Raw genomic sequence first — 24,293 nt, forward strand, 5'->3', positions numbered from 1 at the left:
TTGAGAAGGATACCCTTTTGCTTCTAGATCAAACGTTGGTAGGTCAGCACTAATGGTCTGGTCTTTGGCTACTCTCGATCCTCGTGGTAGCGTCTAGCACTCTAGTTATGGTTAGGGCTTCTGTGAAAGCTTTGCATGGCAGTGGCCATCGCCGACAACAACGACACCGACGATTGCCGTGTTCCTTCTTGAAGGCGTGACTCCATTTCCTGTTTCGTAGACCCCCCCCCCCCCCATTCAACGAGTCCATCCTAGGTTCTCGGCTCGGTTCACCTCCCACGGCCAAATTTTGCGCCTGAAGCTAAAACTTCGGTGTGTATTTTTTTTTAAGGAGTGAAACATTTGGCCCTCTGTGTCCACCTCTGCTCTGAACAAACAAACACTTCTCCTCTGACTAGTTGAGACCATTTCTTTGTTAGTTTGTTGCAGTATGTGGTAGATCCTTATGACCTGAGGGGTCGAGGTACCCTCTTGTTCTTGTATTGCAGCAAGCAAAGGCAGCATATGTGGAAAAAAAAAGAGTATCTGTCAGTAAAACGGAAGCAACGGGAAGAGAGGAAAGCATCAGCTGCAGGCAGCCACCGCAAAACGCGTTTGCTTTAAGCTTTTCTACTCGGCTTCTTTTCACTGTTGATCTCTCGAGGTTTCCTCTTGCTTGCTTTCGGCCAGAACTACGAGAAGGAGCTCCCTAGCTAGCTGGAGGCTGGAGCCCATTCTCACACTGTAAAGCTAAAAAGAAGAAGAAGCGGAAGAATCTAGTGTGTACGTGCTCTGGTTTCTTTCCGGCTCTTCCTTAGCCCACAAGCAGGGCACGCATTCCTTCCTTCGCCCTCGTCGACAAGCCGCCATCGCCAAGCAACCTCGCTACATATTCCTTCGTCTACCGCATTGTTCTGGCTAACTCGATCGGCGACTCCATACACACGCGCGACACAGTATCAGAGGAGCACGCACAGGGTAGTGTGACCAGATCAGAGGTTGCTGGAGGCCGGTGGCGGGAGGAGGAGTTATGAACGGGAACATCGGGTCCACGACGGCGTCGCCTCACCCGAGCACGGACTGGGGTCCGATCATCGTCGCGGTGGTCCTCTTCGTGCTGCTGTCGCCGGGGCTGCTGTTCCAGCTGCCGGCGAGGACCAGGGTGGTGGAGCTCGGCAACATGGCCACCAGCGCCATCGCCATCCTCGTCCACGCCGTCATCTTCTTCTGCGTCCTCACCCTCGTCGTCGTCGCCATCGGGGTGCACGTATACGCTGCCTAGCTTCTTAGTTTCTTTCTTCTCCGGAGTTCTTTTTCCTGATTCGCTGCTGCCCTGACTCCGTTTGCCTGTTTGATTTGGTCGTCTCTAAACTGCAGAAAAACTAGCTGAAACACTACGTATATAGTATGCTAATTCTTGGATCGGGAATTGCTCGCCTGTAATTAGTTATCCATATTCATTATTGATGAACATGAATTTGGGTTCTCCTCTAAGGCTTTAATTTGTTACTGCCCACTTTATTTCGTTGGAATGTATCGTCTGGTCTTAGTCACTGTAGCTGCAGTTCTTGTAAAGTGGAGTATCATTCACCAGCCATTCGGTGTAAGTTCACATCTCGATCACAGCCACCTTGTAAACACATCACAATCTAGCTCCAGTAGGATTTCTCGGGACGCCATATCTAACATAACAAGGATCAGAGTGGTGTAAAATGGATTTGAAATGAATAAACACTCGACTGTGCTATTCACTCACGGTAGAATACCAGTGACCTGGAGATTTCAGAGCGCTGACAGCCCATTTGACCACCTAATAAGGTCGTACATATGACTTGCTACATGATACACTGTAGGATGACTATTGGGATGAGCTTCAGAATGATTAAAGAACAAAACAAGCTGTACCGAAAACGCTTCCCAAACATTCAGCAGTACTGCTGGAAGATAATTAGCAAAGGGAAAAATAATAATAGGCTAAATCAGGTAACTGAAAGCACATTCTCATCGCGACCTCAACAGTTACCTAGCATAGGTTATTTTCACCTCTAGACAGTAGACATCTAGCAAGAAAGTTTCTGATACAGATGAAAGTTCACCTCAAATTTATCCAAGGTTTATCACTACGGACATGCAAAAGGAGATGCAAGCTAGACCCCCTTACTGGCGTATTTGTCAGACTCATCATCCTTGAAGATGTTGTCCATGAGGTCGTCATTCTTGGCGCTTTCAAAGTTGGAACCAGGGGCGCCACTGGAGAACTCATCACCTCCGGTGGAATCTGCCGGAGCACCATAGTTTCCAGCTGGGTTTCCGCTGAAGCCACTGTCACCACCAAAGTTGCTAGCAGCAAAGTTATCACCACCGGCAGGAGCAAAGTTGCTTGCAGAGAAGGCGTCATTTCCTCCAGATCCCCCAGGAGGGGCATAACTATTACCGCCGCCACCAAAGTTACCGCCCCTGTTACCACCATAACCGCCGCCACCACCACCATAACCGCCGCCACCACCACCACCATAACCACCTCCTCCGTAGCCACCACCACCGCCTCCAAAACCGCCATCACGGAAGCCACTAGTCCTCTCGGTGGCAGGACTGACCCTTATGTTGCGTCCATGTAGATCCTGAGAGAGGAAAAAAAAATCACGGATAAAACTAGATGCAAAACTTCAAAAGGTATATGGAACAATCATCTTCTAGCAGCTGGAAGCATGGCAGAATCCACATTGTTATTATACAAGAATATCACATTTACAACACTTGGATAACATGCATCCAACTTGAATTTGATTGCAGTGATTACTGATATACAGCCGCATATAGCTTATTCTTTGTTATTTAAGGCACAATCATGACCTCTAGAAAAATAGGACGCTGAAACTTCAGCACAATCAACAGGAATTCGACCAACCATATATCTAGAATAGCCAGTTGAAAAGCCATGTTTGGGAAACATTGTCTTGACGCACAGAATTTGAATAGGATATGGTTTTATAAACTAAACCTTCTCGCCCAGACGTAGCAATTACATCAGTATAGCAAAGGACGGGAACAAGAAAGCTGATAGAGTTCATCCTGATGATGAATTTACCTTTCCATCCAAGGCCATGATGGCAGACGAAGCATGCTCATCTGCTGCATAAGTTATAAAGCCAAAACCTCTAGACCTTCCAGTGTCACGGTCTATGATTATCTTAGCTGAAAAGAACAAAAGAAAAACCAAACACCATTACAAAAGCAGCAATTCAAGATGAGCACAGAGAAAGAACAAGAACACTAGTACCATCAACAACTTCACCATAATGGGAAAAGGCATCTCTCAGAGTGCCTTCGTCGGTGCTATAGGAAAGCCCTACAACAATTATTCGAGGCAATCAGATAACAGTACCGCAACAGAACAGCTGAGGAGTTTTGAACAGATAAACAAATGTATAAATTATAAGGGGGCTGAACCTCCAACGAAGAGCTTCGAGGATGACATGCATCTTATCGCCTGATAGAGAGCTGGGTTCGAGCCAGTGACCTTCTTGAGCAGATTACCAAGCTTATTAGCCAACGCCATAGTTCAAATCTGCAATGTGACAAGATGTTGAAATAAATAACAGTTAAGACAGCTGACCGGTCAATATAATCCCATCCTAAGTTGGGGAACATGTAGACGTAGTACTTTGCAGCTAAGTTACACAGGATGGGTACAGGAACACGGAGATGCAGATAGCATTACCTAAAACACCAATTTATGGATATGACTATATAGATTATATAACTGAGTAAAAAGTAAAAAACAAGTAACAATGTTTTGGAGGATGGGAAACATAATGTCAATAATTTTTCGTTGTTCCACATTGTTTAGCCGTTCATTTCTCAATTCCTGTCATTACAAGCAGCACATAGCATCATCATCGTATAATTTAGACAACTAGAAACATATATAATAATTGAATAATAATACACAACAACAAAGAAGTAGGCTGTTACTGAGCCAACCTACTCCAAGCCCCAGACTGAGGCGACCTAATGGCTACTGCTGCTAACCCTTGTTGACGGCCCTCGCAATGATCAGTGCAAGCAACCAAACGCAAATCCTTACATACAAAATCGTACGGGCAGACGTGTGAATCAGGTATTGGTCTGAGAGAATTAGGCCGAGCAACTGCCCCAGAAAACTTCCAATCACACGCATCCACGTTCGCCCGTAGCAAAAATTCCGTAAGCCCAGCCCGTAAGTGTAGGATTATTGGGGCAAGCGTGCACTACGGCAGGGAAAACCAAAATAAGGGATGAGATCGAGCCGGAGATGTCAGATCACCTGCTGCCAGCTGGAGACGGGAGGATATTGCCGGCGTGGAGGAAGAAGGCCGCACGGCGTGGAGAGGTTCCCGGCGTCGGAGCGGGGCGGAGGAGGTCCTGGCGGCGGCGCGTGTAGGACCTGGCAGGTGCGTCGTCGAATCGTGGCAGGCAGTGGACTGAAGCCCTGATTATTTGCACTCCCCTAGGTTTTGTAGGTGTACAGTTGGGCTATAATTGGGCTTTCCTGTTGAAATAAACTGGGCCGTCTGAAAAAATGAATTGGACAGAAGCTGACCTTTGTGAGCTCTGAATCAATATCTCTACTAGTTGGATGTCCGTGTTTGGCCACGGATTTTCTAATTCACATGTGAATGTCCAAATCCGTGTGTGGAAAAAATAGCTCTATAATATTCTAAAAAATATATCCTATTTTTATTGAATTATATTTTGCTAAAATCCAAAAAAGTAATTTGAAAATAGGAAACACTTGAGGGGTCCTCTACTTTTAGAAAGAAAATAAAACAAAATTACAATGCAGTCCTCTACTTTTACAAAAAAGGACCTTAAAATAAAATAAAATTACAACGTAGTCCTCTACTTTTACAAAACTGCCCCTAGAAAACAAGTGTAGCATGCCACCGGGTCCTTTTCCACCATCAATGTAGACGAACTCGAAGCCACGGCCACGCGTGCCATCGTTAGGGACGACACGCCATGGAAACATGCAGGGGCCATGTCAAATATGCAATCCCCCCTTTGGCTCGATGGTCGTGATGGAGAAGATGAGATGGTAGTAACACAAGGCCGGTCGTCGCTGCATGACGAAAATTCGAGTCAGGAGGTTGATGGCACAACGCCGCTAGATGTTGTATGTGTGGGAAAATTACTTATTTGTTACTTGCGGAAATCTACTCCCGGACAAGCTCTCAAACTCTAGTGTCTTAGTTCTGAAGAGTTAATAAGTATCGTTTTTTCTTAAAGTGCCAAAAAAGCATCGTTCAGGATTGCATTGACATATGTGATACTACTATCGTTAGATTCTTTGTAAAAGTTAATATGTTTAATCAAAGGATTCAGGAAGAAATGGTGTTTGGTTATCATTTACGGTGCTGCACAGGGAGAGGAAACATGGGATTTTCTGACATAATTGAGAGAATTGTCCAGGGATCAAACTTTACATCTACTTGCTGGAGATTTTAACCTGTTAAGATGTTCTGCAGATAAAAATAGAAAAATGTGAGACCTAGTAAATGGAATGATATTTTTAATTCCATTATGAGCTTAGAGAGTTGACTATGTCTGGTGGCCAATCTACATGGTCTAACAATCAATTAGTTCTCGCTTTGGAAACACTTTATAGGTTTTTAATTAATAAAGAATGTAAGAACTTGTTTCCTCCTACTACTGTTCATAAAGAATGTTTTTGATCATTGTCCCATTGTCCTGGTCTCCTGGACACGGTAGAAGGGAGAGAAGAAATTCAGGGAATTCACATTCAAAAGGAGATGGTTTAAACATTATTCATTCATGATGAGGCTGTCGAAAATCTGGACAACCTGACAGAGCTAAGAATTATCCAGAACTAATTCAAATCAAATTGATGTTCATTTTAAGTATGAGAAACATGTTGTTGATTTTACGCTAATTCATGGAGGACCTTGAAATCATGACAGTATGTTTTAGTCCAACATGTTGTGCCTCTTAGTTGTTCATATTATATGGTTGCATTGACTTGTATTTTTGTATCTAATTATTATTTCTTTCATATAATTGTGTTAAGGCTATCCCATGTAGCGCAAGATGTGACTTCATGGAGCATATGCATAGAAACATGAATGTTTGAAATTATCCTGCAGCAGGACTCATTGCTAACAACCAGTGGCGGAGCTTGCCAAAAATTATGGGGGGGGGGGGGCAAAACACAAAATATCAATATTTGGGGGGGCAAAGTGCTAAAAAAATTCTCTTCTAAGCCTTGTAAAAAAAATCCTTCAGTAATTCTCAAAAAGTTGGGGGGGCGGTGGCCCCCCCCCTGACTTGTACATAGCTCCGCCTCTGCTAACAATGGAGAGGGCCTTCATTATGGAAGTCACCAATGAGACAAACCGAACATATTTCCACGGAACTCGTTGGAGACAGATGATAGAGTCCATGTCGCCACAGTTCAAGAAACTGATCTCGCGGGTCTTGAGACTGATGATGTCATCACGGGTGTCTCGATGTCGACGGAACGTCACTTCAATAGTCCGCCTTTTAATGAGACATCAAAATGTCAAATCGGAGATTTGAACTCTGATGGGCTTGGAAGTGCCACTGCCCTCCTAACCATCCAACCACAAGTTGGTTATCATCTCATGCATGTCTAATTTGTTGCTCCGGTGTCTTTATAAATTACGGGACATGCTTAAATAACACTGCAGATCGGAACATTCTTCAGAGGGAAGCCGAGGGAGTGGTGAATGTCACTATGGAAGCTTATAGGGTCGGAACTTCTTCTTCACTCCTGGAAGGTGGTCAACACTTGCAATTCTGGTTGTGATGATGAAGTTTCTGATGACAACAGTTGATTACCTAGGAGGGAGAAATTCGTTATCTGTCTAATCCTATGGAAAAATTGTGGTGGGAAGTCCTGTGTGTTTTGGTCATGTATTTATCACAGGATAACATATTGCCGAGTTATTTCATGCTTTCTGTTTTTGGATGGTTGGTACATGTATCGATCGTGTGTGATCCATGATGTAATATTTTGTAAGACTTAAACTCAAGAAACAAGAAAATAAAAAGCCACATGCATCAATCGATCAAGAGTTTGAGGCGTTGTCTCCGTATTGAAAAAAAACAAATTGGCTTCCCCAATTTGTTTTTCCCTTTATCGCTAAAAAAAAAATGGCTTCCCCTTTAAACACTGGCAGTAGGAGGCGATTTTCTTTTCGCTTTAGCTTTGCTCTATCTTGGTAATGAAAATAGGAAGAAGTAGACAGCAAGAACGACAGTGCAGTTTCTGAGAAGGAGCTATCAGATTTTTCGGGAAACCCGTCGCGACTCTCTAGAGTAATCGCGAAAAAAAAAACTGGCGCCACTCGCGCCTTGAATGGAGGCATAGATAGGTTGAGAAGCACCTTTCAAACAAGGGCTGTGTCTCGGTGGAGCTGCAGCTTTCTTTTTCAGATCGATGAGACGTGGAATTAATGGAGAAAAATATCAGAGTCCCGCAACCGCATATTTCCCTAGACTTGAATTTCTATGACCTGGAATTTTCAAGGCAGTGTAGACCTAATCAGTAACCACAGATGTGTCTTGTTCAAACACCACAGAGCATGTGCTTGATTCCTGGGAAAAAAAAAACTTTGCAGCTCAACGGTCGATGGAGGCGGCCGGACTCTCCGCTTCATGCCGTCGTGCGCGTCGGTGTACACGAATGCCACGGCAACTTATGCACTCGTACAAATCAATAGGTCTTCTAGTACGGTGCTACTGTACTGCTAGGACTAGGTAGGTTCGTTGATCATTGATCTCGGGTTCTCTATGATTTGTCCACATGGAATTTCATGGACCATGCATTGCACCGCGCACGTCGTGATCTAGATTTTCAAGAGTACAGTATAAATATAATAGTGGGCTTATACCTTGTTTATGTGTTGTTTTTTACCGGTGAAGGAGAGACATGAAAACAAAGTGAAGGGAGTGGCCTCTAATGCAAGAACCCAGCTAAAACATGTGCTTCTAGGCACTTTTGTAAGAGTGTGAGGTGGATATGTTGCTTATAATTTTTTGCTGAAGTCAAACTTTTTAAAATTTGACAATATCAAACCTATTTATCTTGTTGAAGGTGTGTCGTAGCCGCGAATCTCCCGTGCGCAGATGTTCCAAGGGAAACATGATCGGACGATGGTAGCACTTTCAGTGTTGCTCTCCCTCTTGATGTATTTTTAGCAACTGATGCATGAAGGGGCTGCTAGTGGAGCAATTCTTCATCTACCGCGTCGACGACGGGTCTCGACGATGTGGTGCAGCAAGGAACTAGCGACATGGGTGTGACATGCTGGACTCGTGTAGGGTGGAGGCGATGTTTTGCACAGTGGCAGTGTCGACGACCAGCCATGGATCTGCCCTGAAGATGGCTCGATGGTTTGTCAGTGGCGATGGCTTTGCATCGTGTGTATGAGGTGCACATTTAGAGTTTGTTGGACATGATGTGTGCTCCCGTCTCTTCATAGGATGATTTGGTGATGCCCTGGTACCTAGCTGGTGGGATGTTGTTTGTGCTTTTAGGGCACAAGTCCCCGGTGGCATGTTTATCGGTGTTACGTGATGTATTTAGGTATTTCGATATATGTTCTCGTTAGACCCTTGTGGAAATAAAATTTAAATAATGGTTGTATGCATCTTTTCGATGCAGAAACCGGGGGGCTCAACCTTTTTTTGAAAAAAAAAATCAAACCTATATTACGAGAACCATGATAAAGTAAATTTTCATGATATATACTTAGATGTTGCAAGGATTAATATATTCATCTTTATACGTGGTCAAACTCCATAAAGTTTAGCTTTGACCAAAAAATATATACAACATATGTTAGAAAGAAGAGTATCAATAAAATGCTACTCCCTCCATTTTAAATTAATTGAATCAGCTTTTTATCCAACGTATATAAAGCTGAGTTAATTAATTTGAAATATGGAGGGGCCATAGATAAGATGAGTGTCGGCTTGCTTGCTTCCGGGAGTTGTGTGTACTGTAGCAACGATGGAATCACGTGGTACGTGGCAAACTCGTTTAAAGGCCACTTCTTTTCGGCTTCTACGATGGCTTATGGGGGAAGCTTCTTCCTACCTACTTCTCCCGTGAGCTTCGATGCCAATTTGTTCTGGCTTATACTCGAGTTTAGATCAAACTAGATTATAAGCCAAAACAAATTTTGGATTCGAGCTTCTAGGAGAAGGTGGTGGGGAGAAGCTTCTTCCAGAAACCAACAGAGAAGCCGAAAAGAAGTGGCCCTAAGTAAGATCCCACTCATCTGTCGCATTCGCTAGCTTCAGTAGAGTAACTCACAGATGGGGATGTTCTTGACACTTTCGCACGAGTCCGTTCCGATCCGGTTTGATGTGTCATGTTACGTCGGCAGTCAACTCGACTCGTTTGGCGCAACGACGCATGCGGACTCTACTGAACCTCACGTTGATTCGTTCGTTGGTAACGATACTACCGGAAGAAATGGTAGTAGACTAGTAGTAGCACACGAAACATGAGAGTCGGAGGGCACGAAGTCACGAACTGGCACGGCGATCTATGATGTACTATCATACACCAACTAATCAGTATCCAAGAAAAGTCAAGCTCTTGCTAGCACATACTACTCCTCCTACATAGTAGAACAGAGCTTGCAATGTGCCAAGTTGCGAATACTCCTAGCATGCCATAGTCCTTTCCCCTGGGTGCCTCGTCCTTAATCGATCTGCTCCCTCATGGCGAGCTCCAAGAGCGGCCTATCGCCGGCGGTTATCTTCCTCCTCGGGGCCGCCTCGGCCACCGTGTTGCTCGTCTTCTTCTTCACCGCCACCGCAGGTCCTGCGTGGCCCACGACGGACATCAGTGCCAGTAGGAGGCAGCCCGTGGCTGGCTCAGTTTCTGCACGGGCGGCGAAGGTGACAGCAGTATCAGAGGAGCATAGCGGAGCAAGATCACGAGCTCGAAATGCGTCTCCTACCAATGCGGTACGGTTAATCTGTTCTTCCTCCGTTGCTAGCTTAGATTGTTGCCTCCTCTCTGCTTCAACGGTTTCAAGAACACCTTCTTCTGGGCTCTGGCATGCAGACGGACGACGACGACGCGTTCGCGCGGATGCTGCGGCGTGCGGCGATGGAGGACGGGACGGTGATCATGACGTCGGTGAACGAGGCGTGGGCGGCGCCGGGGTCGCTGCTGGACTCCTTCCTGGAGAGCTTCCGCGTGGGGCTCAACATCTCGCACTTCGTCAAACACATCGTGGTGGTGGCCATGGACGAGGGCGCGCACCGCCGCTGCCGCTCCCTGCACCCGCACTGCCACCTCCTCCTCCCGGACGTGGACGGCCTCGACCTCTCCGGCGCCAAGAGCTACATGACCAAGGACTACCTCGACCTCGTCTGGAGCAAGCTCCGGCTCCAGCACCGCGTCCTCCTCCTCGGCTACAACCTCCTCTTCACGGCACGTCGCCATTGTTTTTTCTTCATTTTCTCGGTTTCCGTTAAGAAACATTTGAATGTGTATCTCACGATCGAGGCGTTGACGTACAGGACGTGGATGTGGCGTGGTTCCGGGACCCGAGGGTGCACATCACGGCGGCGGCGGACATCACGACGTCGAGCGACTTCTACTTCGGCGACCCGGAATCCCTGGGCAACTACCCAAACACGGGCTTCATCTACTTCAAGGCCACGGCGAGGAACGCGCGCGCCATGGCGTACTGGCACGCGGCGAGGGCGCGGTTCCCAAAGGAGCACGACCAGTTCGTCTTCAACGAGATCAAGCATGAGCTCGCCGCGCCGCCGATCGGCGTCAAGATCAGGTTCGTCGACAGCGCCGACGTGAGCGGGTTCTGCCAGCTGGGGCGCGACCTGAACCGGATCGCCACCGTGCACATGACCTGCTGCATCGGGCTGGAGAACAAGCTGCACGACCTCAAGCGCATCGTGGAGGACTGGAAGCATTACGTGTCGCGCCCGGTGTGGGAGCGCCAGGCCGGGAGGATCGGGTGGAGGTTCGATGGGGGGAAGTGCATACATTGATTAATTGATATTGTATACTGTACGATCGATCACAGATTCACCGCCATGAAAACGTGGTTCTTTGTCTGGGAATTGAGAGCGATGGCATGGAAGCTTCGCCCCGGCATGCCTTCCCGTTTCGTCATGAAGACTGTTTATGTTTCAGAAATTACTGTACATGATATACTCCATTGGATTTTATGATGTTCAGTTGTAATTTGTTGCTAGCTATGTCCAGGTTTCTTCTTAGTCCGAGGTAGAATTTGGTAAGAGAGAATTTTCTCACGGAATCCTCTGCCATGTCCATTCGTCAATCTCCAATTTTCAGATCCATTCGCCCATTAGTTTCTTTATGGAGCAAAGTTTGTAAAAAACCATGAAGTTATAGACGATGTCGGAACCAAACCCTAAACAGTCAATCCCTGAAATGAGCACCCTCAGCTCACGTATGTGCCATGCTCGTTTCGGCGCTGAAATCGTTGACATGGCAAGGTTAACATTGTGATTGTTGACTTCCTGGTTAAGATGTGTCTGCGTAGGCTAGGTTGTAGTTTTAACCGTTCTTCTCCTCGCTTGCTTGGCTATATCGGCTAAGAGGGAACAAATTAGGGTTCGCCGGTAGGGATCAAGCAGGAGATTGAGCGAGTCTTTCCATAAGAGCATCTCCATTCGCTTCTTCCCAAAGCGTTCCTTAAAGATCTTTAGGGCACGCCGGACACTTAACCTCCTCTAGCCGCATGCCCCAAAGTTCAATTATGTCTGGGCGAGCTTCAAATATTGCCCGGGGCGACCAAACCGTCACACAAGGGCTCTATCACTTCTACCTGGAGCACAACTTTCACACTTGATCGTTTGTTTGGGGGGAAGCGATCTGACGCTTTTGACGAACTTTGTTTGGGAATGCGACGGGAGGTGCTTTAACTTTGTGATTACATCCATGCATAAGTGTTGAATGTCCATGCTTACGATGTTACGAATCTAGAAGAAAATGCAACACATTAATATCTTAATGAAGGCAAGTAAATCGAATGGTGTTAATTTTGGTACCAATAGAGTGGAAAATTGATAAATCACTGAAAATGGTAATGCGGCATTTTGTTTTCACGATCCATATCAAATCTAGTATCAACGCTCTCGTCGAGCCAAAGTCTAGGGTGAGGATGAATCATATAGTAAATCAAATTCATGGTTTGAGAGCTAAAACACGTTTTGATGTTTTGTTTTCCGAAAATACATGATGATATCATCTTTTCCATTTAATGTCACACGCAGCTGAAACAACCATGATTCAATGATTGTAAGTTTTTTTTAGAATCAAGGGTCTCCCCCGATTTTCATTATAGAAATCACATAACATATATCCTCCTTACACAACTACCACCTCAAAACGAAAATAAAAGGGGGGTTTTCAAGCTAGCTAAGACATCAACATATGAAGAGAGCACATAAAAAGCTGAAGGAGCTTAAAACTACTACAACTTTCAGGAAGTCTCTCTGCGAATGTCAAGACTAGTTTGAAAAATCAATTTCTTCCGAATCTTCAGCATCGCCTCCATATCATTCCCCAAAAACTCAGCATCACTCCAGCCGGGGTATCCAAGTCGCCCACCTCCTTCTATCCTTGAAGATTTCAGACGCGACCTGCTCCAACAGCTTTGGGCCCGTTGTAATTCCATTTTTACATCCTCCTTCACCTGCAAGTTACTCCAAAGATCAATCCAATAGCAGGCTTGGAAAAGAACTAGAGAGGGATCACTAGGCCAAGTTTGCTGAAAGCAGGCCATGTTCCTAACTTTCCATATACTCCACAACACCGTAGATACTCCAACAGTGATGATTGTTTTCTTATTCCCAGAATATTGCTTAAGCCAAATCAGTAGGCATTCTTCCACATTATTAAACTAACAACTTACTCCAAGAGCACAACTGACAATATTCCACATATAGTCCACCAAATCATTGGATATAACATAAAAACATCAAAGCCATTTTCGAGACAAGTTTGGGTAGACTAAATATCCCAACAAAAATATAAGGAAATCAAAAGAAAATGAGAGAAAAAACTAAAAAGAAATGAATAAACTAAGATTTAGATATACTGATCGATTTGTTTTTTGCTGGATCTATTGATTTATTGGTTGAAAAGTGTGAACTAGATTTTTTTTCTGAGGTTGATGGGGAAAAACCCCGCAGCTTTTTATTATTACTCGAAGAGGCCAAGCATCCGGTCTATATGTACAAGGTCGAAGAAGTACATGGGGCGGGGAGAGAGAGATACAAGCATCACATGGCTCTAGCCAAAAAGTAGGACCTTAGCGAGTCCAGAGCCGCTCGGTCAGCGGTCGGGAGTCGCCACCGCCAGAGGGAGAGGTCGTCGACGCTCTCCGCAGCGCGGAGCTCGGGGTGGAGGGTCTTTTGTTGAAGACAAGGTCGTTGCGGCTCTTCCGGATGTCCCAAAGAGTCGTCGCGACCCCATATGCTAAGTAGCATCGGCAAGGGGGAGAGGGGATCGAAGGTCCCAAATGGAGAACCGCCCGGCTGGGATTGGGACATCCAGCCAGGACCAAACATCCGCAACCAAGTGACAATCGAAGAACAAGTGCCTCCCAGACTTGATGGCTGGACACGCGACACAAATATCGAATGGGGCGCAACTCTTATAGAAGAGGTTGGCGCGAGTACTCAAGCGGTCGATGTCGAGGAGGTAAGCGAAGATCTCCAGATTCGACGGGAGGCGCGAGGATCAAGAGACGCAGACGGATACATCCCTAGGGCGAACTGGAGAGAGCATCCGGTAGGCCTCCCGCGAGCAGAAGCGAGGCGTCGAGGGAGAGTCGATGAAGCGTCCGTCGGGGCTGCCCCCAAGGCGCGTGTCGTCGATGATCCGGCGCACCAAGAAGAGCTCAGACTCAGCAACCGTAGTAAGGCGGGGCTGCAGATCAAGCCCCAAGGTGACCACGATAGCCACTATGGCATGCTGAGGAGTGCTATGGGCGAAAAGGGCGAGGAAGCGCTCTGCAAGTGGCCTGACAGGTAGCCACTTGTCCAGCCAGAAGGATGTGGAGTAGTTAGACAACACAACCTTATCCCAAGCAGATAGACAACGAGCCCCAGACGAAGAGTCTTTCCCGGTCTAGAAAAACACGCGACATCTCTTATCTATACTGTCAATAATACTACGAGGTAGCAAGTACGAGCACATGAAGTGCGTAGCAAGATTATACAGAACAACATTACACAGAAACGAGCCTACCCTAGAGGACAACAAGTGAGCGCGCCAACCCAAGAGACGACAGTCAAAGGAGAGGAGAAGAGGAGCAAACCCAGACTTAGGGAGCCTTGTGGGGGAGAGGAAAAGATCAAGGTAAGGGTGGGGAAAGGATGAGATGGGACACCAAAGAGAGGCAGCCATGGCCGCGGCCTCAGCGGGTGGAACTAGATATAAAAAAAAAAGGAGAATGTAATCACCCAAACTAAATGAACTTTTGCCATGCATATGCAAGTACTAAATCATGTCAGCTATCTTGTTGTGATCGGTGAAGTTAGACATACTGGTCTATTAACATGTGCCCTCCTTTTACAATGCTGATGTTGCATTGTTTGCATGGTTTTAGATTTTTTTTGAGAATCTTCTGGAAATTTAAGATAGCCAGAAATTATGACATATGGGCCACAAAGACAATGAATGGACCTACTGCGCATTGTTGGTTCATTTTCCTTTACCTGAGACGTAAATTGCCTTTTCCGTTAACGCGGTGAGAAAGCAGAAACCAGAAGAAAGCCAAACCCCGCTGCTCTCCCCTGGAGTCTCCGGTCAGTCTAGCCGAGCGTCGAGTCCAAGAACCAAAGCAGCAACGGGGAGATCGCCGAGATTCCTCCGATGAGCACGCGGCGTCCAGCCGCCGCCTCCAGGAACCGCGGAGACCCCTCCTCATCTGGCCTTGATCCGGACGCGCGCCGGGCCGCCGCCGCCGCAGCAGCGCGGCGCAGTGGCCGTGGCGACCATGGCCCCCTGCGCGTCATGGCCGTGAATGCCCGAACCCTCCTCCTCCTAGGAATTGCTTCCGTTTCCCTCCTGTCCGTAGCCTTCGTGGCGTACAACGGCGGGTGGTGGCAGGCGGAATCGGAGTCGGAGGGGGCCGCGGCGCTGCGCAGGATGGCGCGCTCCGTCACGCCGCTCGACGCGCCCCGGATGATGGATCTGCCTCAGGTGAGGATCGTTATCCCGTGGCGTTATTTCTGTTGACCCCTTCCTTGTCTTGCTACATTAGAACGCCCCAATTGGTCAGGCAAGTGTTATTTTGTACTACTAAGTTATTGTTCATGCTTTGCTACACCAGTGCGTAGTGGATATTAGGAAGATAAGAGAAGGACACCACTGTTATATGTTCGAACAGCATAGCAGAGTGGATATAGCTGTTTAGGATGAACCGGGGTAAAACATTTGGTGACATTAGTGCAACGAACTATGAATTCAAGCTGTGTATGCTTTGTTAAAGCTCGAGCGAAGTAATTATTAAGCGCGCATTCTCCCGTTGATTTGCAAAATTTGTTTAACTCGTTAAGAGGCGGGATGTAGAGTACAGTGATAATGGCGCTTTTGATTCTAATGCGCATGCACTCTACTTTTTTAGGCGAGTGTTTGATTTACTCTGTTTTGGATTACTGTTATGTGATGTAGGGTTCCCATTTGTTGCATACTATCGATCTTTGCTACTATCCATATTAGATTTCTGATGTTTAATATTGATCGGTTGCAGTTCCAAGGTGATCACAAGGAAAGCCTGTATTGGGGTACTTACAGGCCAAATGTATATCTTGGAGTTCGTGCTAGGTGCTTCACTTTGGTGATCTATTCTTCTTGCCCTTTAAGACATGCCAATTGAAATGATTCCGTTCTCTTAGTCATCCAGGACAGGCTAGAATTATCTATGGCAATTCGCTGTGAAATTACTTGTCTCACGAACATTAGGCACACAAATGTGTTTCTTTTGTTCTCATTAGATCAGTACACATGTATAGGTGTGGTGTACTATTTCTGCCGCTGGTGCAGCATGCTGGTTTTTTACTAGTTGGAAATAGTATTTGTATGTGATGACGACTTTGTACTGCCAAGCCTGTGAAAAATCATGCTAATGCAATTTATATTACAGAACTCCGCTGTCTCTAATTGCTGGGTTGATGTGGATTGGCGTGAAAAATGGACAATATTTTCTTCGTCACGTTTGCCAAGATTCTGATGAGCTTAGCAAATATGGCTGGGAAGATCATAATGGTAGGGATTATGGACGTCAAGAGTTGACTGATCATGGCCTACAGTTGACAACTAGTTTTCTAAAAGAGAAAGGAGAGGGTAGTGGCTATGGTGGAGACTGGGCAGTTCGATTGGATGCTAAGAACGAGGGGTAAGTCTACACTCATTAGTTGCAAACAGAAAGAAAACTTACGGTTTGAGAAGTGATCTGTACAATCTAGTGTTAATCATGAGGTGGAAAGAATGGTACTCCTTCTGTCCCAAAATATAAGGCGCCCTTAAATTTCGCTGGTTAACAACTTACAGTTTTGACTATGATTTGTACTTATATTATTCTGATAAAATTTGTATAAATGTATGAAATGAAAGAGATTTGCAAGACGAGTACAACGATACCATTTATACATTCAGAAACCATATAATTTGGTACAACTGCCATTTGGAAATAAGTGACTCCACTATCTAGATACGGATGTATCTACACACTGAAGCGTCTAGATACATCCGTATCTAGACAAAGATGAGTCACTTATTTCTGAAAGTATATATTAGTGGTCAAAGTCGTGCATCATAGACCGTGCGAAGGAAAGAGGGACTGTAATTTATTGGAGTTAACCTTTTCATTGCCAAATCCCACATGAGCAAGCTATCATTTGTTTATTGCTTCCTACCTGAACATCATCTAAGGAACCAACAGAAATTCACCCTCCAGTTACAATTAATTTAGGTCAAGTTCAAGTGAATCCCAAGAAAGCACCACACATTTGTTCTTCTATATTGCCGACGAAGAAGGAAAGTCGATCACTATGGGCTCAAATGAACCTTCTTCAAGTGGTCCTGTTCTTTTGGCGTCTGGGTCGCATGAAGATATTGGTGACTGGGAACTCCACTTGAGATCTGAGGTATACATATCAATTTCTAGGTTTATCACCTTGTACTTGTAATTTCATTTTACTTTGTATTAGTTGCTACTGGTAGTGCAATATGATTGAAATTTATGTTTATAAAAATCTGTTTTCTCACAGGACAATTTGGAGATTCACAGAGCTGGATTCCAGTCGATTAATATGCATAATCTAAGTGATCTAGTTCAACACGCCGTTGCAACTAATGTACCATCTTAACTCCTCTTCATTTACCTAATTATTGGAAAAAACAAGTTTTGGAATCTTGTGTATCATTTTATGTTATGAAGTTGTGTTTGCAATGCATTTAGCTGTTTTCTTGGATCTTTTAGGCAATGCAAACTGGGAACCTTAACCTGCCAGACTTGACTGAAGACTCTTCAAATATAATGATCTATCAGGTACTTCAGAGGTGAATTTTTTTCCATCAATGTACAATGATACACGCTATGTATCTATCAGCTGTCAAACTTAGAATTAGTCACCGATTCACTATGCACCGGGTGCTTAATTAGTATTTTCTTTTCGCTTTGTTATTTACATTTTCCATGTGTTTTTGCAGGTTTCCATAAAACTTCCTGCCAAAATAGACATAGTGTTCCTGTCAGGGGCTAGCTCAAAACGTCAAATGATTGCCGAACGTGTTAATAGGCTGACAGGTGATTTTTCTGCATAGTGCATACTCTGTAGAGATATGATCTAATCATTATGGGATTCACTGTCCATCATCCATGCATGCACTGAACATTTTGAAGGAAGAGACATGAGCTCCTGACTTCATTTCTTTTTCTTCTTTGCATTAAATATCAGATCCATTTACCTGCATCTTTGCCTTCTGTTGAACCTGAACTTTAGGAAGTTTGGATGCACAGTATATTCATTTTTTTTTGTTAATTGTTACACCAGTAATGATGTCAGATTTTCAGGTCCCATGCTGAGCACTCGCCTTGAGTCGAAGCGGAAGGATTTTGAAGAGAGATACAATCAAATTTTCAATGTCAATAACAAGGTAATAATGTGCAGCTCATTGGATGAGCTTTGTGGTTTCCACAATCTTTTTCTTAGCACTGGCAGTATCTAGAGTTGTTATCCTGATATCCTCTCATTGTATTAATCTCTATATGTAATCCATGCCTCCTAGGAGGATTGTAACAAACTCTATCTATTCAATGAAATGAAACGCGAAGCTTGAAAAGGAAAAAAGAGTTATTCTCTCATTGTATTAGTGTTTCCTACCGCCTATACATTTACTTTCACTAATCAAGTCTGGTATTTGCTTTCATGGGTGTACTCTCTCCGTTCGGGATTATAAGGCCTACATGTCGGCCTTATAATCCCGAACGTAGGTAGGCCTTATAATCCCGAACGGAGGGAGTACTTGATAGGGTGGTTCATTTGCTAGTGTTTGTGTGTTTGACAGTTGTAGGATAAATGCAAATTGATTTCTTGCTAGGGTGACAAATAGTGTACTAGGCATTAGATATATCTTGACCAAAAGGATGTCATGGATCTATGTTGATGTTATTGTGGCTCTGTTGCAGATCGTTTCCAAAGAACTATCTGTTGGTAGAGTTGCCTTATCAAGTCTTCTTGGTGGTATTGGCTACTTCTACGGGCAGTCAAAAATTGCACTCCCCAAAACTTTTTCAGTAAGTTTGAGATTCACCTCATAATCTTATCTCTTTCCTTTTCCTCATAGGTGTTGGCCACATTACTCTGTGTAGTGACCTGCTCTACTCTAAGATACTACTACTCCCGGGTAGTTTCTTCTTATTAGAACTGTGTTGAGTCTATTTCTGTTAGTAGGCCAGATGGAAATTCTAGGTTATTGCATATCACCGAAAAGTATAATGTTTGGAGCATTTCCATTGCAGCAAAAAAATGGGGATAAATATATTCCATATTGGCCTGCTGCGTTATATACAGCTGTGCCAAGTCGCTCATTCTTCCCTAGGGGATTCCTGTGGGATGAGGGCTTCCATCAGCTAGTCATTTGGTAAGCATTTGATCAATTTTATAATGTTCGATGCATCATCTGTGCTATACCATTTCATTATCTGGAGAATTTTTCTTTCATGCTGGTATTGTTGCTTTGTGTTTATTGTTTGACATACATCGGTTTACAGGCGTTGGGATGCTCATATATCCATGGATATAATTGGTCATTGGTTAGATCTAATTAATGCAGATGGATGGATTCCTCGAGAGCAAATCTTAGGAGCTGAAGCTTTAAGGTTAGTGTCCAGTAAGAACGATGAACTATGCTCATAGCTAATGATTTCTCAATTCCTTAGATCATCTAGTCTTGGCTTGATGCAGCAAAGTTCCCGAGGAATTTGTTCTGCAGTACCCTTCCAATGGAAATCCACCGACCTTATTTCTTGCGCTCCGTGGTAGGACATCTGTTCCTCCCTTATTCTTTTTTTATGATGTCTTGTTCTCATCAGTTTGCTTCACTGAGATGTCTAAGTTCTTTCCTAGATTTGCTGTTTAATTTTGTATTTTTGCACATATTCCATATTGCATGCTTCAAAATGACAAATATATATAATCAGGCTACACACAAAATTTTCCATGTTTTCCCCTCTTCCTTTTTATTATGACAACGGGCAAGGAACCTTTAGGATTCATTAAAGAATGAGATGGCCAGATTTATGCCCTCCTCCCAGGACTTGAACCTAGGCAGGTTCGGAGGTTAAACAACTTCCCTACCATCATTTGGCCACTGGCCTATTCCCTTATCCCTCCTACTTCAGGTATCCATGGCATAGAAAATAACACTCATACAAGAGAAAACATGGCTTATATTTTTTTTTTTAAAAATTGTGGTGTTAGTTGTTTTGGTGCATGTGTATAAAATTATGTGTTCAGAGAGTTATTTGCAGTGCCTAAGCATCAAAATTTTGTTAATGTCTGGATCTGACCAACCAACAAAAGTGGTAAATGCTTTCAATCCCGTGAGTTTAATCATGTTCTTTTAATTTCTCATCTCAGACTTGGCAAGTGGCATACATGAACGCCAGTTTTCAGGTGAGGAAGCCGAAAAGATATCCACTTTCCTTGAAAGGGCTTATGTGCGGCTGAATTCTTGGTTTCAGTGGTTCAACAGTACACAATCAGGTGAGCTTTGCTGTTCCAGTTTTTTATATCCATATTTACTCTGCTTTTTTTTCTAGCAAGCATGGGGACAGTGTTCAGAATGCATCACCATGCTGAACTTGCAAGCTGTCGATTAGGTCTACAATCATATGATCGAAAATGCACCCTAATTGTAGTAAGCAACTCAGCATAATTCTCAGGAAGTAACCAAAGCTAGGCAAGAGAAAACAGCTAATCCAGCTGATAAACCTGTCGATCTTCTAGATCAGAAGTCAACCAACCCTACATATACGTTTCCACTATCTGTGAATTTCCCATCATTTTTGTACTTGTCATGTCCACATTGCCTTCCTTTGGCTTATTTATCATTGAAATTTTTTTACCTGAAAATTTGTTTCTAGGGAAATATGAAGGGACTTTTTTTTGGCATGGAAGAGACAATATGGCAACAAGGGAGTTAAACCCGAAGGTTTGGGAACAATTCTTAGTTGCTTTCTACCACTATCAAGTTAATTGATTTGAAAGACAAATACACAAGTTTCAGTTGTTGAGAATAGTGTTTCTTCCTTGCCCTCTCTACATTATTGAAGCAGCATGATCACGCTTAATGTTGCTGACTTCTGTACAGACTTTGACATCTGGGTTAGATGACTATCCTCGTGCATCTCATCCTAATGACGATGAACGGCATGTTGACCTTCGGTCTTGGATGCTTCTAGCTTCAAACTGTATGCGCTCAATTGCCGAGTTCCTTAAAATGGACACCTCTCTTGAGAAGGTATCATGAATAGACCATGAGTTATGGCTTTGTCCCAACCATTCTCTGAGTGGCTCTTCCTGAACAAACTTTTATTGAACTTCTACAGGATTACTATAATATGTCAAATCAACTTTCAGATTTTGGGACACTTAACAAGGTATTGCTCTGAAAATTCTGACAATTTCTCTCATTTATGGATGCCATCTTTTTTTTGTAGATCAATCATCATTGAAATAAAACAATTGCTGCATTACATTTTGGATATGAATAAATGCATTTGCAATGCTAATAATTATGAATATAATACACTTTTCGTATACAACCATTTTAACTAGACAGAAACTGTGCAACCAGTGGTAATTAACGCTATCAAGAACTTGGGTGAGTATTTTTTTGGTTTTACGTCCCGCCTAAATTTGAGTGTTCCCATAAGCAGATTTTTTTGGAGTAGTTTTGGAGCAACATGCTGATCCTTCTGTTTGCTGCAGAGTATTTCAATATTATGATTTCCATATGCCAGTAGGAGACCAAAAATATTGCACAATGTTTCGAATTCATGATTTATCATGTACTTTTTAATTCAAAAAGCAGCAAACTACCACATGATTCTTATCAACTGGTATTTGAGTTTATGTATGTCACAAACGTTTTCAAGCGATTGCTAGAGTTCCATTTACATTTCATAATTTTTTGTTGCATTCACTTTCTAAAGTGTTCTCATTTTTAACAGATGCACTTGGATAACAAAACTGGTGCCTATTTTGATTATGGTAACCATACAGAAAAGGTTGGTGTTTACATCTAAAATTTGTCATTACAAGACATGATTATTGATTTTGAGATCATTGTTGAAGGTTCGATTGAGATGGCATGAATTGAAAGACAAGGATGGCATGAGACGGGAACTTTTGAGAGAGACATTACAACCCCCTCAGCTGCAATTAGTACCCCATGTTGGTTATGTCAGCCTTTTCCCATTCATGATGGGAACCATTCCACCTGTAAGCTCGTAACTTCCATCTGCCTGTTTCTCACTTTTACTCGTATTTTACCCAGTGGTACTGATGCTCATCTAAACTACTCAAGTGATAAGCACCATTTAACTCTGTGCAGGAATCATGGGTTCTTGAAAAGCAGCTGGACCTTATATCTGATAGGTCTATCTTATGGACGGATTATGGCCTCCGGTCACTTTCTAGAACAAGGTATATCTAAAAGTCACTATTTATTTCTCTTTGTGAAGGAATAACAACTCAATTGTTGTACTATGAAATTTCAAATTTGACTTAATTAGCACTTTGGAACTTACAACTATGTGAAAAAGCGTATCTGGATTCTGAGTAATATGTTGCGGATCCTTGGTCCAGTTCAATGTACATGAAACGTAACACGGAGCATGATGCCCCGTATTGGAGAGGTGCCATTTGGATGAACATGAACTACATGATTCTTTCAGCGCTGCATCACTACTCACACGGTAAACTCTTCATCTGGATGCTGTGAAACGAGCAATGCTCTGCCTTTCGTAAACTTCACCGTACGCACAGTGATCTAACACCGTGCTGTACTGCAGAGGACGGTCCCTACATGGGCAGGGCAGGGGAGCTATATGATGAGCTAAGATCAAACCTTATCCGGTACACCCACCATCCTCGCATGCTGAATAGAATTACCTCGAGTGTACCCTCTCTAATCGGTTGCTGGTGTTGCTTGTCTGCCCACATTTTGCAGGAATATCGTGCGGAACTACCAAGAAACGGGCTTCTTCTGGGAAAACTACGACCAGACGAACAAAGGGAAGGGAAAGGGCGCGAGGTCGTTTACTGGGTGGACTTCACTCGTTGTCCTGATCATGTCGGAGTCCTACCCAACGTTGCATAGGTAGAGCGTAGAATGATGGGGTATATCCAAGCAGGCCACACAGAAGGTGGCAGTCCCAGTTTCGGGTGGAATTTGCCGTCCATTGATCAGCCTGGCGTTGACCAAAAATGTTGGGAAGAGCTTGGCTTTTTACAGCTAGTCCCAGCATTCAGAATATATGCATTGTTGACGTCGCTGCCAACATTTTATCTCCGATAGTTTCTTGAGTAGCTACCTTTTTCTGGGCATGGTAGTGCCCTCGAGAAGTGTAAGCATCACCGGATACTGTTCATACTTGTGATTTATCAAGGAGGAATAACCAAGCCAACACACCATATGCGCTGAGCCTCCCAGTAGCATTTGCCCCGTACGCAAAGCATCATCTGTGATAAAATGTTTACCAAGCAAAGGCATCATCTGCCATTCTGCCCTGCCCAGTACGCAAAGAATGGTACACATAAGAAGTTGTCGCTTTGAAGTCTCGTCCTACCAAGACAGTAAACACCCAAAACGTGCAGCTTAGCTCTTCATGGGAGAGGCCACAGTCCTGTCAGTAGGAAATCTACTGCACGGTTTCCTCGGATCGCTTTCTGATTTGAGGGTGTAGTGGTGTACCTGAGTGGTAGCAGTCCACTATGTATCACAAGACGTTATCGTGCTTGTCGATGTTAACAGTGTAGTTCTAGTGTACACCCAGGTTGTAAATAGTTACTCACTCTCATCCATAATACCGTGGTTTTTTTGCTTAAATTTAAACAAAAATCGCGACACTTATTATGGATTAGAGGTAGTATGTTTTTCACGCTGAAATTTCTACGAATTATTTTAACAATTGTAAACATTTTTTGAGGTACAATTCTGAACTTGAAAATTGTGATATCAGCTTAGAAAGATGTTTTCCGCAATCATCACCAATCTTTTTTTGAGGGTTAATCATCATCAATCCAAATCCGACAAAAAAAAATCCGACAAAAAAAAATCCGACAAAAAAAGGTCCAATTTCAGTCTTTTTTGTGTCAAATAAAAGATGGAAATGTCCAATTTCGGTCTTGAGAAACAAAAAACTGTTGGGAGTTGCGACCACATCCCCACTTCTCACACGCCCATTACAACGCCCCGACGCGGCAGGCTACCGACTGGCGACAGAACTGGGGGAGGGGAAGCCCCGTGCTGCCCCAAATCCATCCCGCGACGCCGGCCATGGCCATGGCCGCGCCGAGCATCCGCACGGTGGCCTCCGTCTTCGGCCTGCTGCTCCTCCTCTTCGCGCTCTCCTCCACCGTCATCTACCTCGTCTCCTCCGCCCCCGCCGCCGCCCACGCCTCCCCCAGCAGCATCCTCCTCAACCTCCGCCCCTTCGCCGCCAGGTGCCCGCCCGCCCCGCCGCTCCGCGTCTTCATGT

At 44.2% G+C, this 24,293-nt stretch overlaps 4 protein-coding genes across 5 annotated transcripts; 3 read left to right on the forward strand and 1 right to left on the reverse strand.

The window, feature by feature from the left end:
- Positions 1 to 1,009: 1,009 nt before the first annotated feature.
- Positions 1,010 to 1,261, forward strand: LOC124662528. Its single transcript, XM_047200355.1, has one exon. It carries the CDS (start codon positions 1,010 to 1,012, stop codon positions 1,259 to 1,261), a length of 252 nt encoding a protein of 83 aa, XP_047056311.1.
- A 702-nt stretch (positions 1,262 to 1,963) lies between these two features.
- Positions 1,964 to 3,642, reverse strand: LOC124661675 (glycine-rich RNA-binding protein 2, mitochondrial-like). The gene is made up of 4 exons (XM_047199550.1): positions 3,430 to 3,642; positions 3,260 to 3,328; positions 3,068 to 3,174; positions 1,964 to 2,600 (listed from the first exon to the last, which is right to left on the reverse strand). The coding sequence occupies exons 1-4, from the start codon at positions 3,536 to 3,538 to the stop codon at positions 2,127 to 2,129; spliced, it is 759 nt and encodes a 252-aa protein (XP_047055506.1). The 5' UTR covers positions 3,539 to 3,642; the 3' UTR covers positions 1,964 to 2,126.
- Positions 3,643 to 9,732: 6,090 nt separating this feature from the next.
- LOC124662529 (uncharacterized protein At4g15970-like) lies at positions 9,733 to 11,034 on the forward strand. The gene is made up of 3 exons (XM_047200356.1): positions 9,733 to 9,981; positions 10,082 to 10,453; positions 10,543 to 11,034. The coding sequence occupies exons 1-3, from the start codon at positions 9,733 to 9,735 to the stop codon at positions 11,032 to 11,034; spliced, it is 1,113 nt and encodes a 370-aa protein (XP_047056312.1).
- A 3,821-nt stretch (positions 11,035 to 14,855) lies between these two features.
- On the forward strand, positions 14,856 to 23,267 carry LOC124659190 (mannosyl-oligosaccharide glucosidase GCS1-like). 2 transcript variants are annotated; one of them, XM_047197125.1, is made up of 22 exons: positions 14,856 to 15,223; positions 15,774 to 15,847; positions 16,167 to 16,418; positions 16,995 to 17,169; positions 17,293 to 17,379; positions 17,505 to 17,573; positions 17,735 to 17,831; positions 18,099 to 18,181; positions 18,714 to 18,821; positions 19,047 to 19,168; positions 19,299 to 19,406; positions 19,492 to 19,565; positions 20,167 to 20,292; positions 20,673 to 20,740; positions 20,900 to 21,049; positions 21,138 to 21,188; positions 21,762 to 21,818; positions 21,886 to 22,032; positions 22,145 to 22,236; positions 22,399 to 22,508; positions 22,605 to 22,668; positions 22,763 to 23,267. In XM_047197125.1, the coding sequence occupies exons 1-22, from the start codon at positions 14,894 to 14,896 to the stop codon at positions 22,914 to 22,916; spliced, it is 2,598 nt and encodes an 865-aa protein (XP_047053081.1). In that variant the 5' UTR covers positions 14,856 to 14,893; the 3' UTR covers positions 22,917 to 23,267. The 2 variants fall into 2 exon arrangements, with proteins under 2 accessions (XP_047053081.1, XP_047053082.1); XM_047197126.1 differs by lacking the exon at positions 14,856 to 15,223 and having other exon boundaries at positions 15,774 to 15,860.
- Positions 23,268 to 24,293: the final 1,026 nt, after the last annotated feature.

This window comes from Lolium rigidum, chromosome 6 (assembly GCF_022539505.1).
Source record: "Lolium rigidum isolate FL_2022 chromosome 6, APGP_CSIRO_Lrig_0.1, whole genome shotgun sequence".
NCBI classification, from domain to species: Eukaryota; Viridiplantae; Streptophyta; class Magnoliopsida; order Poales; family Poaceae; genus Lolium; species Lolium rigidum.

What these genes read in the sequence shown, in the direction of transcription:
- LOC124662528 (XM_047200355.1), top strand. Translation starts at nt 1,010, where the DNA reads ATGAACGGGAACATCGGGTCCACGACGGCGTCGCCTCACCCGAGCACG.
- LOC124661675 (XM_047199550.1), bottom strand. Translation starts at nt 3,538, where the DNA reads ATGGCGTTGGCTAATAAGCTTGGTAATCTGCTCAAGAAGGTCACTGGC. An exon ending in CTCGAAGCTCTTCGTTGGAG is followed by an intron (nt 3,329 to 3,429) that starts GTTCAGCCCCCT and finishes TAATTGTTGTAG; the next exon opens with GGCTTTCCTATAGCACCGAC. An exon ending in TTATGGTGAAGTTGTTGATG is followed by an intron (nt 3,175 to 3,259) that starts GTACTAGTGTTC and finishes TGTTCTTTTCAG; the next exon opens with CTAAGATAATCATAGACCGT.
- LOC124662529 (XM_047200356.1), top strand. Translation starts at nt 9,733, where the DNA reads ATGGCGAGCTCCAAGAGCGGCCTATCGCCGGCGGTTATCTTCCTCCTC. An exon ending in ATGCGTCTCCTACCAATGCG is followed by an intron (nt 9,982 to 10,081) that starts GTACGGTTAATC and finishes TCTGGCATGCAG; the next exon opens with ACGGACGACGACGACGCGTT. An exon ending in GCTACAACCTCCTCTTCACG is followed by an intron (nt 10,454 to 10,542) that starts GCACGTCGCCAT and finishes GTTGACGTACAG; the next exon opens with GACGTGGATGTGGCGTGGTT.
- LOC124659190 (XM_047197125.1), top strand. Translation starts at nt 14,894, where the DNA reads ATGAGCACGCGGCGTCCAGCCGCCGCCTCCAGGAACCGCGGAGACCCC. An exon ending in TTGGATGCTAAGAACGAGGG is followed by an intron (nt 16,419 to 16,994) that starts GTAAGTCTACAC and finishes CAATTAATTTAG; the next exon opens with GTCAAGTTCAAGTGAATCCC. An exon ending in AACACGCCGTTGCAACTAAT is followed by an intron (nt 17,380 to 17,504) that starts GTACCATCTTAA and finishes TGGATCTTTTAG; the next exon opens with GCAATGCAAACTGGGAACCT.